Raw genomic sequence first — 15,762 nt, 5'->3', positions numbered from 1 at the left:
CTAAATACTAAAAGCCACGAAAACACAAACTAAACAGTGAGACTCCAACAATAAAGGTGAGTGGAAAGTGAGAAGCTACATCAGAACAACTTCCAGCGAGGGGAGATTGACGTCACCACTTGGCTCTCATTTCCTGGGGGGCCAAGACCTCAAGGAACACTGTCCTAGGGGACAGAGCTCTCATGACATCCCAGCTCATATTCAAGATTCCCGTCCCATTACACCCTCCTGGGCAAGGTCTCTGAAGGCAGGTTCCTGGAAGAATCAGCTGCCTGGCTGGAGACTGAGCCTTGTTCTGGAAAGATAATGTCACATCACAGCATTTTGCAAATTTTTTTTTTTTAATCTCGACAGTGAAATTCTAGTTTATACGCGAGATGAAAACAGAACTTCCCTGGCTGCAGGGTGCCTGATCAAGGGTAGGCTTCCCTTCTGTTTCTTCTAGAACGAACCTCTGTAGAGCCTGCCTGTGAAAATCACAGACAAGTCAGGTGGGTGGCTCAATGCCTCGAGTCTACAGGCTGCAAACTCAAGCAGCAAGGGCTGGACAGGTAACAGTGGTGAAAGAGAAGTGAGGGGTGAAAGGCAAACAGTCTCCTCCACTTGCCATCTGTTTTCCCTTGTTTGATTGCAACATGGGCACTGAGAAATCACTTTCTTCTATCAGGAAAATGAACCTGATTCATGGGGCATTCAGCCTGTGTCGGGGAGACAAGACGGAGTGGGGGAGACTGGGGAAAACTGGAAACTACAGCTCTGCAGCCCCTCTGACTGCTGCTGCCTGAGAAGGCGGCCACAGCTTTCCATTCCTCAGGAGAAGCTGGTATCTAGATTTTGGTGTAAAACTTCCTGATTTTTAAAACTGCTGACAATTCACTTCACATTTCTTTAAAAAAAAAAAGAAGCAGGCAAGCCCCAGGCAAACCAAACCCAGCATGTCTCCCGTACGCCCGTGGTCTCTGCCAGCTGAGACAGGGGGCATCAAGGCCGAGCTCCTGACATGTACACCTTCTGAGTCTGAATGACACGACCCTGAGTCAATGAAGGCTCACGTGGATGTGTTTCAAAGCAGCCCAGTTTCCAAGAGACCTCTTTCAGGATATAGATTCAAGACTTGAGAGGGAAGAGCCGTCCACCCTGGCAAAAACCAAGCCTTGCTTCTCGACAGTCTCGGCTGGAATGAGGGCTGTGGGGGTGGGGGTGCCCCACCTCCCATCAGTCTTTCATTAGCAAATTCACCCCGGGACCCTGGCTCAGGTTGTGAGGATGCAGCGTCCGTATTTTTCTCACCGCTCCTCGATGCTGGGAAACAGTAAAAATAATCAATTGGCCCCGTGACCTCGCGCACAAAGCTGAAGACGGCAAGTGCAGCCGTGGCCCGATTTCCCCCACCCTCGCTGGCTCCTTCCTTGCTGGGCCCCTTCACCTCCCCCCAGCGCAGCCTGCCTGGGCCCTGGGGCCAGAGAGGAGGCGCTGGGCTGAGGCGGAGTGTGGGACTCCGCCTTCGGGTGGCTCTGGATGGACTGTATGTCGTCTGCAGGGTCTACCGGCGATATCAGAGGCTGGCTTTGAAGCCTCTACCTCCCCGCCTCACCCTCCGCTTTCCCCCGCCAGATGAGAGCAATGGCCAGCAGTGGGGCTGCATCTTGGTGGCTCAGATGGTAAAGAATCCACCTGCAATGCAGGAGACCAAGGTTTCATCCCTGGGTGGGGAAGATCCGCTGGAGGAGGAAATGGCAACCCACTGCAGTATTCTTGCCTGGGAAATCCCACGGACAGAGAAGCCTGGTGGGCTACAGTCTATGGGGTCGCAAGGAGTCGGGCATGATTTAGCAATTAAACCTCCAACTAGCAAAGCCAAAGTGCCTGCAACTGTTCAAAGAACATGGGGGGTGCAGGGCGAGGACTCGGCTTCAGAGTCAAGTTCAACAGCCGCGTACCCACTGGGCCATGAGTGGCCAGGCGTTCACCTAGGCCTCCTCTAAGGAATTTGCACAAAAATAAAAGGATCCACCAACAGATCCCCTCTGTCTCCCCGTAGTGAGTCACACGATTTACTGTTTCGGGATTGTGGGCACAAAACTCTGGGCTCTAGGGCCAACACTCGGCCACCCTGCAGTGGTGACCCTGAGCGATTTCTGATCTGTGTGTGCACTTCCTGCTTGGCCCAGGGGGCCGCTCTGGGAAGAGGGCATTTCTACCGCCTCCCTCGGCCAAGCCTGGACAGCCTCACCACAGGCAACGCCCCCCATCACTGACGGGCAGGACCTCAAAATGCTTAAAGACTTTTATTTCCGGTTGTTTTTTTTTTTAGGGGATAAATGTCCAACATATAAAAATAGCTGGAAACTTGCAGAATCTTTTAACCTATAGCTGTTTATCCTCAGATAAATCCTCTTGGATTTTAAAGACTATACTTGAAAACCTGCAGGAAAGAAAAAACGGTCTTTCAGTATCTGTTCTCTTTGTGCTCTCTTGGTCCCAGCTCTGCCCCTCAAACTGCGTTTGTTCTCTGGTGACGCCTCCCTGGGGGGGCTGCCACCCATGGAAGAGACCTGGGGTCTAAGCGGCCCTCTGGCTGCCCGGGGGTGTCTTGTGAACGTCAGCCCCTCATGTGCTGCCCTATACTGCCTTGGACACGAGCCTCTCTCCAGGCCACGGGGGCAGGGGTGCTGCCGGCAGGTGGGGACCGCGCTGGACTAGATCTCCGAGAATCTCTTAGAGGAGCGTCCCCTGAAGGTGGCCAGGACTTGGGCTTTGTTCCCAAGGGCCAGGGCCCTGCCTTGCCCAGCCCCTGCCCTCTTCCAATGACATTACCGTCTATACAATAGTGAGAAGAGAGCTCCACAACAGTCTCTCAGCAGAGGTATTAGAAAGCCCACCAGTGGCCATCTCGGCTGCCTCTTAACTGAGGCAGGAAACAGGGCTGAAAGAGCAGCGAGAGGGAGGCCCGTTAGACAGCGATCGGGGGTGCTTCCAGATGCAGGGAGTGGGTCACAGACCCCGGACTCCTGGTCCCAGCAGAAGGCCAGAACCACTGGCCAGGGCTGAGCTGGGTCAGCTGCAGCCCTGCGTGCAAAGGACAAACAACCTCCTGAGGTTTTCAGCGGGCCCAAGGCCCACTGATTCTTTCCAGCAAGTCTCCACCCCATCGGCCCAGCTCTGTATGCTCAGGCCGCAAGTGGGTGACGTGTGCTGACACATGCTCCCAGCCTCATGTGTTCTACGAGGGGGCCGTGTGCAAGGGGGCCAGGGGACCAGTTTTGACCTTCCGCATGTGACGTCCACACATACTTAACACAGTCCCAGAGCACCCGCCCACCTGTGGTCCTGGTTCCCTGTGTGTGTATGCAGGACCGTGGGGTGGCTCCCTCCTGCACCGTGGCCACGTCAGGGTCTCCGGCCACGCGCCTTAACAGATTGGGGTTAGGCCAGATGGACAGGCGATGACGTCGGCCGACACATCACTGGCAGTAAGGCCTGGAGATGCTATCTGGAACTACGTGGGGCAGGTAGGATCAGGTAGTGTGTGAGGAGCCACACACAGAGCAAGTTTCAAAAGCCATGACCGAGGTTGCTGAGTGGATGGGGCTGTCACCTTTGGACCTGGCAGTGCTGTTTGAAGCCGCCAGGCGGACGGGGGACACAGCTATGGGAGAGGACACCCGAGAGCAGATACCTGACTCCGAGGCTGTAGTTCCCACTCTGGACACACAGCATACAGGTGTGAAGGGAGTTCGGGGGTCTGGGCACCCCGCGTGGCCATGTGACCTCAAGGAAACCACTTAGCCCACAAAGCCTATGGCTCTCACGTGTAAAGCAGGTGACCACAGCTCCCCTCAGAGGGCCCAAGAGGAGTGAACAAGTCGCGACGGTCTAAGGGTTCAGTTAGCATGAGCTGTTTTGACCACTTAGCTGGCATTTATGGTACAACTGGAATTTGGGCCCAGTGAGGCAAGAACTGGGGATGTTCGTTTTTAGGAGGGTCTTCACACCTGGGGGATGTGTCAGAAGCAACGGCTCAGCTCAATAGAGAAAACGGCACAACACACAGCAGAATCCTTCCTTCTGTTCGCTGTCACAGAAGCAGGGCTTTTAAAAAGTAGCTGTCAGTATGTAAGCTTAAGGGATGTGTATTAAAACAGTATATGAGAAAACGAGCTTCTTGTTACTTCCACCTAGATTCTTGAAATCTCATCTGTTAAGTTTGGGCTCAAGACACGCCTGACTGGGGACTTCCCTGGTGGTCCAGTGGTCAAGAGTCCACATTCTGATGCAGGATTGACATGGGCTGGATCCCTGGTCAGGGAGCTAAGACCCCACGTGCCACTGTGTGTGTGTGTGTGTGTGCATGCGTGCTCACATGTGTGTGTGTGCACTCACATGTGTGTGCGTGTGTGCTCACATTGTGTGTGCGTGCGCACGTGTGTGCTCACATGTGTGCGTGTGCGTGCTCACGTGTGTGTACCCCTCTCTGGCTCAGATTCACCTTTTTGTTTCCAAAAGGCAGCAGCTTCAACAAAATGTTCGGGAGTGATGCTGTCACCTAAGGAGAGGTGTGTGTCTTCTCCATGGAAAACGCCTGAAAAGGAGGCTTACAGGGGCTTGGAGGGGCTTCTCAGGTGGGCTCTGGTTTCTCCTCTCTGCTTCCTTGCCAATGCTAAGCTAATGCGTTCGACGTTACAATCAACCTGGCTGTTCTGCATTTGTAGTTTTGACTTTTTTTTTTTTAGTATTATTAATATTTCATCATAAAAGTATTGATTTCCTTTAACTAAGAGACTTTAAAGTTTGCTGCATCCTTAAGCATGATTTTATTATGTCTTGGGGCCAAATGTTTTTTGCCTCCCCCCAAAGGAATGCGTTTCCTTTTATATAAAGTGTGTCAAGAAGAAAAAAGGAATTGATTCACAGAATTCTGCCTCATAGGCAACTTTTAAGGAACGCATCTAGCACGGGGCTACTTGGATAGATGTTTCCTCAATGTGATGGTAGTGTCTCATGGTTAAGCCAGAAGTAGGAACAAAGCAGAAAATTCATATTAAAATACAAACCAGCTCCAAGAGAAGGTAACACAGGAAAATGAAGACAACTCTAGATATGACCCCAAAGCGTAAAAACTCCCTTTGAATGCCGAATGAGTCGGAAAAACTTGTGTCCACACTGTCATCACTCTTCCTGCCCTTCAGAAAGTCAGCAGAAAACAAGCAGAAATACTGCCACTCTGGGGTTGCCTAGAGAAGGCTCCGTTTTCCTCTGTCTCTACAGCACCGGCTGCAGAGTTAGGGAAAAAGACGCTGGGTTTTACAGACCCGTCCAGGAAGCGGGCGGAGGGCAGTGGCTGGCAAACCAAACCAGGCGCTCTGCAATGTTTAAATATTGAGCATCCTTTCTCCTTCCTCCACATTTATTATTAACTTGGACCCGCATCGCCGTGTGCATTGACTTCACTTCTTCCAAAGAATCCGAGACACAATGGACAGTGAGTGGGGGCGGGGCTGAGATTTGGGTTTCTTTCTCTCAGACCCTTGCTGGAAATCCTTTACGGTCAGCCCTACGTTTTTAGAGCCATGAATTCCTGGAAACGTCTCAGCCTTTCAATGACCCCTGGCGCCCGAACGCGGATGATTAGTGCCCCAAATATTGACAGACCGGCCTCTCTTCCCCTTCCAAACAAGCGAGCAGTGTCGGAGCGAGGCTGCATAAAGATGCCCGTTGCCACTGGGCGGGCGAGGCTGGGGAAGCGTCACTCAGACAGGGCGCTCTTTTGTTGGGTTGGAACTGTGGTTCCCTCTGCTTCGCCCAGGTAGAAATGAGATGTCTGTGGTGCTACGTGAGTGTCAGAAGCGCCCAGTTTAAAAAGAAACAAACCCTGTCTACAGCCACCAGAGGTCCTCTGGTCGGTGATGGGACAACAGGCTCGGGGGCTGGCCATGGCCCCGCTGACACACAGGCTCATCAGATGTCTGCAGTCTGGCCCCATTCCTTGTGGCGACCAACGCTTTGGATTGGAAATAGAAACCTCCAATCTTCCCAGAAGGCAACCGGGCGGCACCTTTTCTGGGGAAGGAGTGGGGGGTGGGGGGCGGACCATCCATCATGCCCTGGGGGAAACCAGCCGCCCTCCTGTCCAAAGAAGATCCCCTGGACCTGCCAGGAGGAATAAACCGGCTACAAGCGGTCCTTTTGCATGGGCTTTTATCTGTTCAGGGGAAATTGTCCCAAATGACCGGCCTGCAGCTTCCACTTTCTTTTAAAAGACAGGGCTACATTTGAGATCGATGTTTTCCCCTGAAACGCTGGCTAAATTTATCCTTCCCTGCATCCTGCGCTCTGGTTTCTGCACTCAGTTGGCCCTCGTCATGCCGAGGGAAGCGTCTCGTCTTCGGACGCCCCTCCCTCGCTGGCGGTCCTCGAGCACTCAGCCCTGTCCTGTGGTCATCACTTCACACAAAGCCCCCTGGGTTCCTGCCACCGTTCTCCTGCTGCCTCACCCCCTGGAGCCCCCATGAATTGAGCTCCAATATCCTGAGGTCTTCACTTGGCTCCAGCTCTCAAAATCAGCCCCTAGAAGCCTTCAGGTTGGCTGGTTTCGAATGGCTCCTGACCACCCGCTCCCCGCAGGCTGCCCCCCAAAGCGGTGTCACGTGATTGCCGTTGCGGGGCGTGAGATGATGTAGACTGCTCAGGGGCTTACGGGCTGAACCGACCAGAGGACTTACTTTCTCTTCTGGTCTTGCTTGGCAGGCTGCCCTGTGAGTGAGATTTCACTGATTGATTTCGTGCCTGATGCACCGAGAGCCCGGTATCTCTGAAACCTTTATTCGTAGACGCAGTTGCAAGAGAACAGGCACTTGGAGCTATGGTTTCTATTTGCTGTTAACCTGTGGACTCTCTCTCTCCCCCTTTGGCAGGAATAAGAAATAAAATAAAAATGAGTCTTACTAGAAAGGATGTGCATGCCCATGCTGGTAGCACGTACGCACCTGCCGTGGAGAGGATTTGCCCTGGGGGGCTGAGCAGGCTGGCATCTCTGGAGAGCCCTGGGGGATGAACATATGGGGTCTAGGTGGGACCTGAGGGGTATTCCCCCACTTTGCTTTCTGGAAAGCAACCTGGCAAGGGGCTCTCAAGAACCTTAAAGGATCTCCCTGATGGTCCACAGGATTCTGTGCTTCCAATACAAGGGACATGGGTTCGATTCCTGGTCAGGGAACCAAGATCCCACAGGCCGAATGACACAGCCAGAAAAAAACAAACAAACAAAAAAGCCTTAAGTACAGGCATTCCGATTAGTACTAAAGAATGGTTTCTAAAGGAATCACTGGAGACCTGGACAAAGATTTCTGTGTAAGGATGTTCATCTCAGGGTGGTTCACAACGCAGTAGAAACAACCTGTGTGTGTGAATGCTCAATTTTTAACTTGTGTCTGACGTTCTGTGATCCCATGGACTATAGCCTGCCAGCTTCCTCTGTTCATGGGATTCTCCAGGCCAGAATACTGGAGTGGGTAACTGTTCCCTTCTCCAGGATCTTCCCAACCCAGGGATTGAACCTGGTTCTCCTGTATAGCAGGCAGATTCTTTGCCATCTGAGTCACCAGGAAAGCCCAAAATTACCCGAGTGAGTAGCCTTTCTCTCTCCAGGAGATCTATCCGACTCAAGAATCAAACCAGGGTCTCCTGCATTGCTCGCGGATTCTCTACCAGCTGAGCCACCAGGGAAGCCCCTCACTCTCAGAACTGTGAGACAACATATTTCTGATGTTTGAAGCCACCCAGTTTGTGGTACTTTGTCATAGCAGCTGTAAGAAATGAATACTCAGTCCCAGACTATTATGTAGCCCTTGAAAATGAAGTACTAGGAAGAGGGGTTTGGCAGCCTGGGGAAATGCTTCTGGCATGACAGCAATGCCATTAAAAACAAAACCCTTAGAAAGAGACTCACAGACTTAGAGAGTGAGATTATGGCTGCTGGGGTGGAAGGACAGTTAGGGAGTTTGGAATGGACATGCACACACTGTGGTATTTAAAATGGATAACCAACAAGGACTTACCTAGAGCACAGGGAACTCTGCTCAGCTTTATGTGGCAGCCTGGAGGGGAGGGACGGTGAGGGGAGAATGGATCCACGTTTATGTATGGCTGATTCCCTTCGCTGCACCTGAAACTATCACAACATTGCTAATCGACCATGCACACGTATGTGCCAAGTCACTTCGGTTGTGCCTGACACTGTGTGACCCTATGGACTGTAGCCATCCAGGCTCCTCTGTCCATGGGATTCTCCAGGAAAGAACACTGGAGTGGGTTGCCATGCCCTCCTCCAGGGGATTTTTCTGACACAGGGATCAAACCTGCATCCCTGTGTCTCCTGCACGGCGAGCAGATTCTTTACCACTAGCGTCACCTGGAAAGCCCAATTGGCCATAACAAGAAACAATTAAGTGAAAGTTGCTCAGTCACGTCCGACTCTTTGTGAACCCATGGACTACACAATCCATGGAATTCTCTAGGCCAGAATACTGGAGTGGGTACCTGTTACCTTCTCCAGGGGATCTTCCCAACACAGGGATCGAACCCAGGTCTCCTGCATTGCAGGCAGATTCTTTACCAGCTGAGCCACCACGGAAGCCCAAGAATACTGGAGTGGGTAGCCTACCCCTTCTCCAGGGCATCTTCCCGATCCAGGGATCGAACCGGGGTCTCCTGCACTGCAGGTGGACTCTTTACCAACTGAGCTATGAGGGAAGCCCATACTCCAACACAAAATAAAAAGTACCAAAAAACCCCCAAAAACAAAACCCAACAAAACCCTTACACAACACGGAGTCTCTATACACACAGGGCACTACATTTAATATCTCATAATTATCTACAGTGAAAAAGAATCTGAAGCTGCAAGCCTGAATCTAACATAATATTATAAATCAACTATAGTTAAATTACAAAAAAAAAAAAAAAAGGAATCCTCTGTTGTATAGGGCATAGCAGGCGTATGGGGGTAGGGAGAAGGGAAAAACCAACAAACAAAACAAAGCAAAAAACCCAGACAACACAGCAATTCTGATCCTCAGGTTCACGTGCATCCAAGGGTGCCCACTGCAGCACCGTCTGTGATGGCAAGCCAGGAAACAACCAAAATGCCCAGAGAAAGGAACTATGGAATATTACACAACCCTGAAAAAGGATGAGTGAAATCCATACGCATTAACACAGAAAGACTTTTGATTCACTGTGGTGCCTGAAAATCAAGCTGCAGAAGGGTATGCAGAACAATGATTCTGTTTGGGTTAAAAAAAAAATAAAGGTTTAGGTTAAGAAAAAAAAAAAAGGGCAGCTCAAATCATAAGACAGCTACAGATCCATAACACCTTCTTATACTAAACCCTCCAACCTCTTTACCACTAGCATCACCTGGAAAGCCCAGTTGGCCATAACAAGAAACAATTAAACCCTTGAGGTTGGAGGTGTTCTGGGCTTTATAGACTCTTTAAGGGTTAAAAGGCCATGGGGCACACACATATATACTAGGTCACATCCTCACCTGGGTCTCAGGTAGCTGAAAACCAAATTGATTAAATTTCTGCAGGGAATAAAACCAAGTCTAGTCACAATAGATGGTGGTTGTAAGTCTTACAAATAGCCTATCGAGAGTTCAGGGCAGGTTCTGCCATCAAGTGACTTATGAAAAGCCTGGTGGTGCTCAGCGCTGTGTGGACTTCAGAATCGCAGAGAGGGCCGAGGCCCCAGGCTGCCCACTGGCCATGGGCGGACATGTAACTGCACGGGGACGGATCTGGAAAGAGATGAGCCAAACTGTGGATGTCTGGGGAGTGGGGAGCATGGCGGGGGGCACTTAGGTCCTGTTTGTAACATTTTAATTTCTTTTAAAAATGAAGAGTCAAGTCATGTATTTCCTGTGTTGTGTTGTGCTAAGTCACTTCAGTCGTGTCCGACTCTGTGTGACCCTATGGACTGCAGCCTGCCAGGCTCCTCTGTCCATGGGATTCTTTAGACAAGAATGCTGGGGTGGGTTGCCGTACCCTCCTCCAGGGGAATGTATTTCCTAGGTAACTAAAAATTGGGGAGAAAGAGAAAGAGAAGAAAAACAGAGAAAAGTAACAGATGAGAAGTAAATGGAAATACTAGTGGTAGAGTGGAGGGGTGGAGAGACTGGGGTGATATCTTCTTCTGTAGCTTAATTCCCTGGCGGTCCAGCGGTTAGGACTCTGCTTTCACTGCCGAGGGCACGGGTTCAGTCCTTGGTCAGGGAACTAAGATATCCCAAGCAGCACAGCGTGGGCAGAGGAGGGGTCGGGGGGAAGGAATCTTCTTGTAGCTTAACAGTTCCCATTTACAATTTTCTACTTCATGCATTTAAGCCACAAAGGCACACAAGAGGCTTGCGGCCACAGGGACACATGAACGGCTCCATCCATCCCTGTCGTCACCAGCTCATCCCCAGCGCCCTGGCGACCTTGGGGGACCGAGTCCCGCTCTCTCTGACTCACTTCCACCGCCGCCCCCGTCGGCTCCTGCTCCCCCGCAGCTCCACCGCCGTGAAATATGGCCCCTTCCCAGGGCGCTGCTCGCACCCCTGCCGCTTTGATTCATCATCTCTTACTCTCTCCGTCCTTTATTTTTCTGCCCTCTTTGGCCTTTGATTGCTTTTCGGGAGTTTATCATATTGAACTTTTATCCCTTTCCAGGAAACCCTATTCTTTTTTTTTTTCCCTCCCTTTCACAATTAATAAATAATCGAGATAGCACTGCTTTGGACAGAAGCACATCCTGCCTCCTAAACGGAACTGCCGGGAGCATCTCTTGGGGGCCCCGTCCGGGCCCGTGGAGAGCACATGGCCTGTCACTAGGAGGAGGGTGCTGTGGTCCACGGCCGTGCTTAGGGAGAGGGTGCCAGCGGGGTTCTGGGTATCTGAGCTGCCCTCCATCTCAGGAGACTGCTGCAACTTCACGGCTCTCTTCGGAGAAGGGACGGGAGGCTGGGGGTGCGGGGCGGGTCTGAGTGCCAGGGTGCTGACAGGGAGATAGAGGCACCGTACCTGAGTGTGAGCGAGGGCTCAGGAAACAGACAGGTTAAAGCCTCAGCCCGGGGATGCTGCCTGCCTGTGTCACCCAGAGCCTGGGATTCCCCGGGTGCAACACGGAGGAAAAGAACCTGTTCCTCACGCACTGCAGTGGGAATTAAATAAGAATATAGGGCTTCACTTTATAAGAAAGTGTATTTAAAAAGTCACTACTGCAATTTAGTCTTTCTTTTTTTTCTTCTTTTCCTTCATCTTTGCTTTAGATATATAGTTCCAATGATATTATTTCTTATAGGGGCAGTTCATCAAAGGTAGCTTGTTGCAATGATTAACTTATATTTTTTATAAATATTGCTTATCAAAATATCATCTCTGCTTAGTGCTTTTGGTTTTTTTCTTTAAAACATTAGAATAGATGTAAATAAGTTATAGCAAGTTTTATGTATATTTAACTGCTTTGCTTTTCTCTTTAATCCTTTTATTATACTGTGTTAAATAAAATATAACAATACTGCCTAGTGGTATATATTTTAACATTTTCTTATAAGAAATACATTTTTAATCTAAGCACAAAATAGTACTTAGTGGATGATTTCAAGATATAAGAGATTTTGGAAACTCCACCATAAATAAATATTGTTTAAGTGAGGAAATATTTTGATTTATGATTTTGTTAAAAGAACCCCCTAATGGAATTGGCAGTCATTGATATGGTATCTTTAAGGTGGGGCTGAAAGTACTGAAACAGTCAGTTTTGTAGATAAATCTGAATAGCATCTCATGGACTCAGTGTAGGTCCTGTTGGTGTCGCAGATGAAAATACCACATTTCTACTTCAAGCATATTTCAAAGGTGCCTGCTAACTAAAATTTTTCTTTTATGTTGTACCACCTAACATAAAGTTGTGTGTATGTGGATCAATGTAGAAGTTATTCAGGATAATAACAGATTTTTAAACAAAAAGAATGTACAACATTACATCATGATAATATCTACAGTACATTAGCAATCATGAGTTAAGGTCATATATATCTATTTGCCTGAAAATATCTTGATACATTAGTATATTGTCAATAAAATATTTAAAGGTACTGAGCTGTATTTTCCTATTATTAAAGTGCTGGCATAAGAAAATTTACACAAAGTACAGTAAAGTGAAGCAGATTCCAATTACCTTCTTCCTTTTCACAGCCTTTTTTATTTTATTAATTATATTTTATGATTCTGTGTTGTGTGTGCATGATGGACATGTACCTTTTTGTTCACCATTTAAATCTCCTTTAGAATGAATTGAGATGAAAATACAACAATTAAGTGGAAAATTAGGTAGTCAATCATTGGAATAATTCTAACAAGGTTATTACTTTTGAAAGAGATAAAAAGGAAATATCACTGAAGCATCTGAGTTGGCTGTTCATAGAGAGGGCTTCCCTGGTGGCTCAGTGGTAAAGAATCTGCCTGCCAGTGCAGGAGACATGGGTTTCATCCCTGACTTGGGAAGATCCCACATACCGTAGAGAAACTAAACCTGTGCACCACAAGCATGGAGGCTGAACTCTAGAGCTCGGGAGTTGTGGCTACTGAGCCCACGAGCCATGACAACTGCAGCCTGCATGCCCTAGAGCCCGTTCTCTGCAGCAAGAGAAGCCACCACAATGAGGAGCCCACACACGGCAACAAAGAGGAGCCCCTGCTCGCCACAACTAGAGAAAGCTCTTGCAGCAACAAAGGCCCAGCAGAGCCGTAAATAAATTTATTAAAAAATAAATTAGAATACACACAGCCATGCTTAGCATGCGTGTGTGCTAAGGTGCTCAGTCATGTCCGACTCTTTGTGATCCCGTGGACTGTAGCCCACCAGGCTCCTCTGTCCATGGGGATTCTCCAGGCAAGAATACTGGAGTGGGTTGCCGTGCCCTCCTCCAGAGGATCTTCCTGACCCAGGGATGGAACATGTGTCTCATGTCTCCTGCATTGGCAGGTGGGTTCTTTACCACTAGCGCCACCTGGGAAGCCCAGTGCTTAGCATAGGGGCTGATACAAAGTAATTGCTCAATTCACGGGAGCTGGCCTTATTAAGTTATAGCACCAGGAATGACTCCAAGCATTTATCTCCAGACCCCCACCTCGCCGGTTTTGACAACACAAAAAGAGGAGCACTCTAACCCTAATCATCTCCAAGAAATAACATGGGGCATTTGGGATCAAATTTTTAAAAGTGCCTGTAGTGAGCTGGACGGAGCGGCTGACATGTCATCACCCAGTACCAGGAAGTGACCTGCAGGTAGTGTTCACCTGTTTTCTGTCTTGGGGTCACAACACGGACACAACTTCAGAGGTTTTCAACAAAGGCTTGTGGCAGTGATTCTAATACCTACTTTCTTTCCCAGAAGTCATGATTCTGAGGTCAGACCACAATCAACAGAGATTTCTGGAAAGGTATGAAATGCAAACTTATCTCATGATTTACAGGAAAGAAAAGGGAACAGGCGGCTGTTTTACCAGCAAGAACAGAGTCGTTTCTTCAAAGTCAAAAAGAAATGGAAAAAGGCACATTTTAGGGAAGGGGGAGGCCGCCACGTGAGTCTGGATTGCATCAAGGTTTCCAAATTATCCCAGAATGTGCTGCAGGTTCCAATTTCTTTTTTTCACTTTTGGATTGCTTTAAGGAAAATGTTGCATAAATAGGACTATTTTATAATTAAATGGGACACAAATGAGATAATCTGGTCGTTAGGCAAAGATGACAGCTTCGTGACAGTCCTACTAGTTTAGAACTGGTTTTGAAAATACAACATTTCCTGGTGGTCCAGTGGCAAGAATCTGCCTTGTAATGCAGAGGACGCAGATTCGACTCCTGGTCAGGGAACGAAGATCCCACATGCCACGGTGCAACTAAGCCCGCGAGCCACAGCTAGAGTCTGTGAGGCGCGAGGAGAGATCCCACATGATGCAGTGAAGACCTCGTGTGCTGAAACTACGACCTGATGCAGCCAAATTAAAAAAAAAAAAATCAGGCCTTTTGGATTGGTAGTCCGCACTCAAATTACTGATTTCAAAGCAGGGTGATGTTTCTCACGTTTGTGTAACATTTCAGAGATTATATTACGCTTTTACAATCATGTCGCTAGATCCTTACAAAAACCATGTGAGAAAAGGTTCATAGCCAAAGGACTGGTGTCAAGGACTGCCAGCCACCAATGCTGTTTCTGCCTTTCACAACTCCAGTTCCCTTTCCTCTTCAATAGGAAGAGATCAAGCCCTGAGCCCTTGGAGTGGGAGCACTGACTCCAAGACCCTAGACAACCAGAGAACTACCCCTAGGGAGTATCAAATAGTGAGAACTCACACTAAAGAAACCACTGGAATACAAGACCCAGCATCACCCCCAACCACCAGAAACACCCTTTGCAGGACACCTCAACTAAACAACAAACAAAACAAAAATACAAACCCAATCATCAGCAGACAGGATTACCACCTCACTCAACCTCGAGGGTCCATCAGAGAGAAAAGAAACAAACCATCAAAAATTCAGCACAAATCTCACCCTATAAGAAGCTTATACAAACCACTTAGAGGGTGGACCAACCTTAGAGGGCAGAAACCAAAAGGAAGAAAGAGTTCAAAAAAATCAATAAAACTTTGTCAAAAAAGTACATCTTTATTGAGGTATAACCACATACTGTATAATCGACTCATTTAAAGGTGTGTGTGTGTGTGTGTGTGTGTGTGTGTGTGTGTGTGTGTGTGAGTTGCTTAATCGTGTCTGACTGTTCGCGATCCCATGGACTGTAGCGTGCCAGGCTCCTCTGTTCATGGGATTCTCCAGGCAAGGCTACTGGAGTGGGTAGCCATTCCCTTCTCCAGGGGATCTTCCCAACCCAGGGATTAAACCTGGGTCTCTCTCACTGCAGGGAGTTTCTTTACCATTTGAACCACCAGGGAAGCCCATTAAAGGTATAATCCAGTGATTTTTCAGTCTATTCAGAATTATGCAACCATCACTAGAATCAATTTTAGAACATTTTCATCCCCTGTGTAACTAGTTGTAAATTAACTTGGGGGTTACAAACACATGTATCCCTAGCTATGCTGAAATGAGCCTATCACCCAGTCTTTTCAAGAACGTCTGACTCTGGGTTCTCCCTTTCGTTCTGAGAGTAGTGTAAAACATTTATTCTTCACATCAGGCCTGGACTCAAGAACTATCTCTTCCAACAGAGTTCATCCGGAAAATGTCCTGGGTCCAATTCCTCCTGCTCTTTGTGGAGGAGGGGAGGGTACCCGCACTGTTGCTGGGCGCCTGGGCTACACACCTTCGCTGGGAAGCAGAACTGAGACCTCGCACCCCACTTATCTGGCCACAGCGGAAACTGATTACAAAGGGGGAACCGTGTGTGCAGCCAAACTGGCAGCAGGAGTCATGAGGACAGTAACGTTTTTATTCCTTGAGGATCTGGGCAGCCTGTGGGCCCGGCACCACTGACTCGCCCATCCGGGTGGGTGCCTGAATGGGAGGATTCCTGCCCAGGTCAGATCCCCTCGTTGCTCACTGTCCCAGCTCTCAGCTGGGCCCTGCAGGGCCCCGATCATGGTCAGCAGTGCTGGACTACCTAGAGCATCCACAGGGCCTGGCAGCTCTAAAGGGAGGGGTGTTTCCGGTCACCTGAGTCCACAGCAAACAGTGTCTAGCGTGTAAAGGGACACTGAA

The 15,762-nt window shown here is 49.0% G+C and overlaps 1 protein-coding gene across 10 annotated transcripts in view; it reads right to left on the bottom strand.

Annotated features, from left to right (window-relative positions):
- CLEC16A (C-type lectin domain containing 16A) overlaps positions 1 to 15,762 on the bottom strand; it is a 239,612-nt gene that overhangs the window by 29,365 nt on the left and 194,485 nt on the right. The window contains exon 22 of one of the 10 annotated variants that reach the window (XM_061152837.1): positions 2,304 to 2,425. The exons of the other annotated variants lie outside the window; for them this stretch is intronic. Coding sequence (XP_061008820.1) covers positions 2,412 to 2,425 — 14 coding nt within the window. The 3' untranslated portion in view covers positions 2,304 to 2,411. Of the gene's footprint in view, positions 1 to 2,303; positions 2,426 to 15,762 lie in introns of those variants that run through there. 10 annotated transcript variants of the gene reach the window in all.

Source organism: Dama dama, chromosome 10, assembly GCF_033118175.1.
Source record: "Dama dama isolate Ldn47 chromosome 10, ASM3311817v1, whole genome shotgun sequence".
NCBI classification, from domain to species: Eukaryota; Metazoa; Chordata; class Mammalia; order Artiodactyla; family Cervidae; genus Dama; species Dama dama.
The sequence above is the reverse complement of the archived record's forward strand: the minus strand, read 5'-3'. Positions and strand labels throughout refer to the sequence as shown.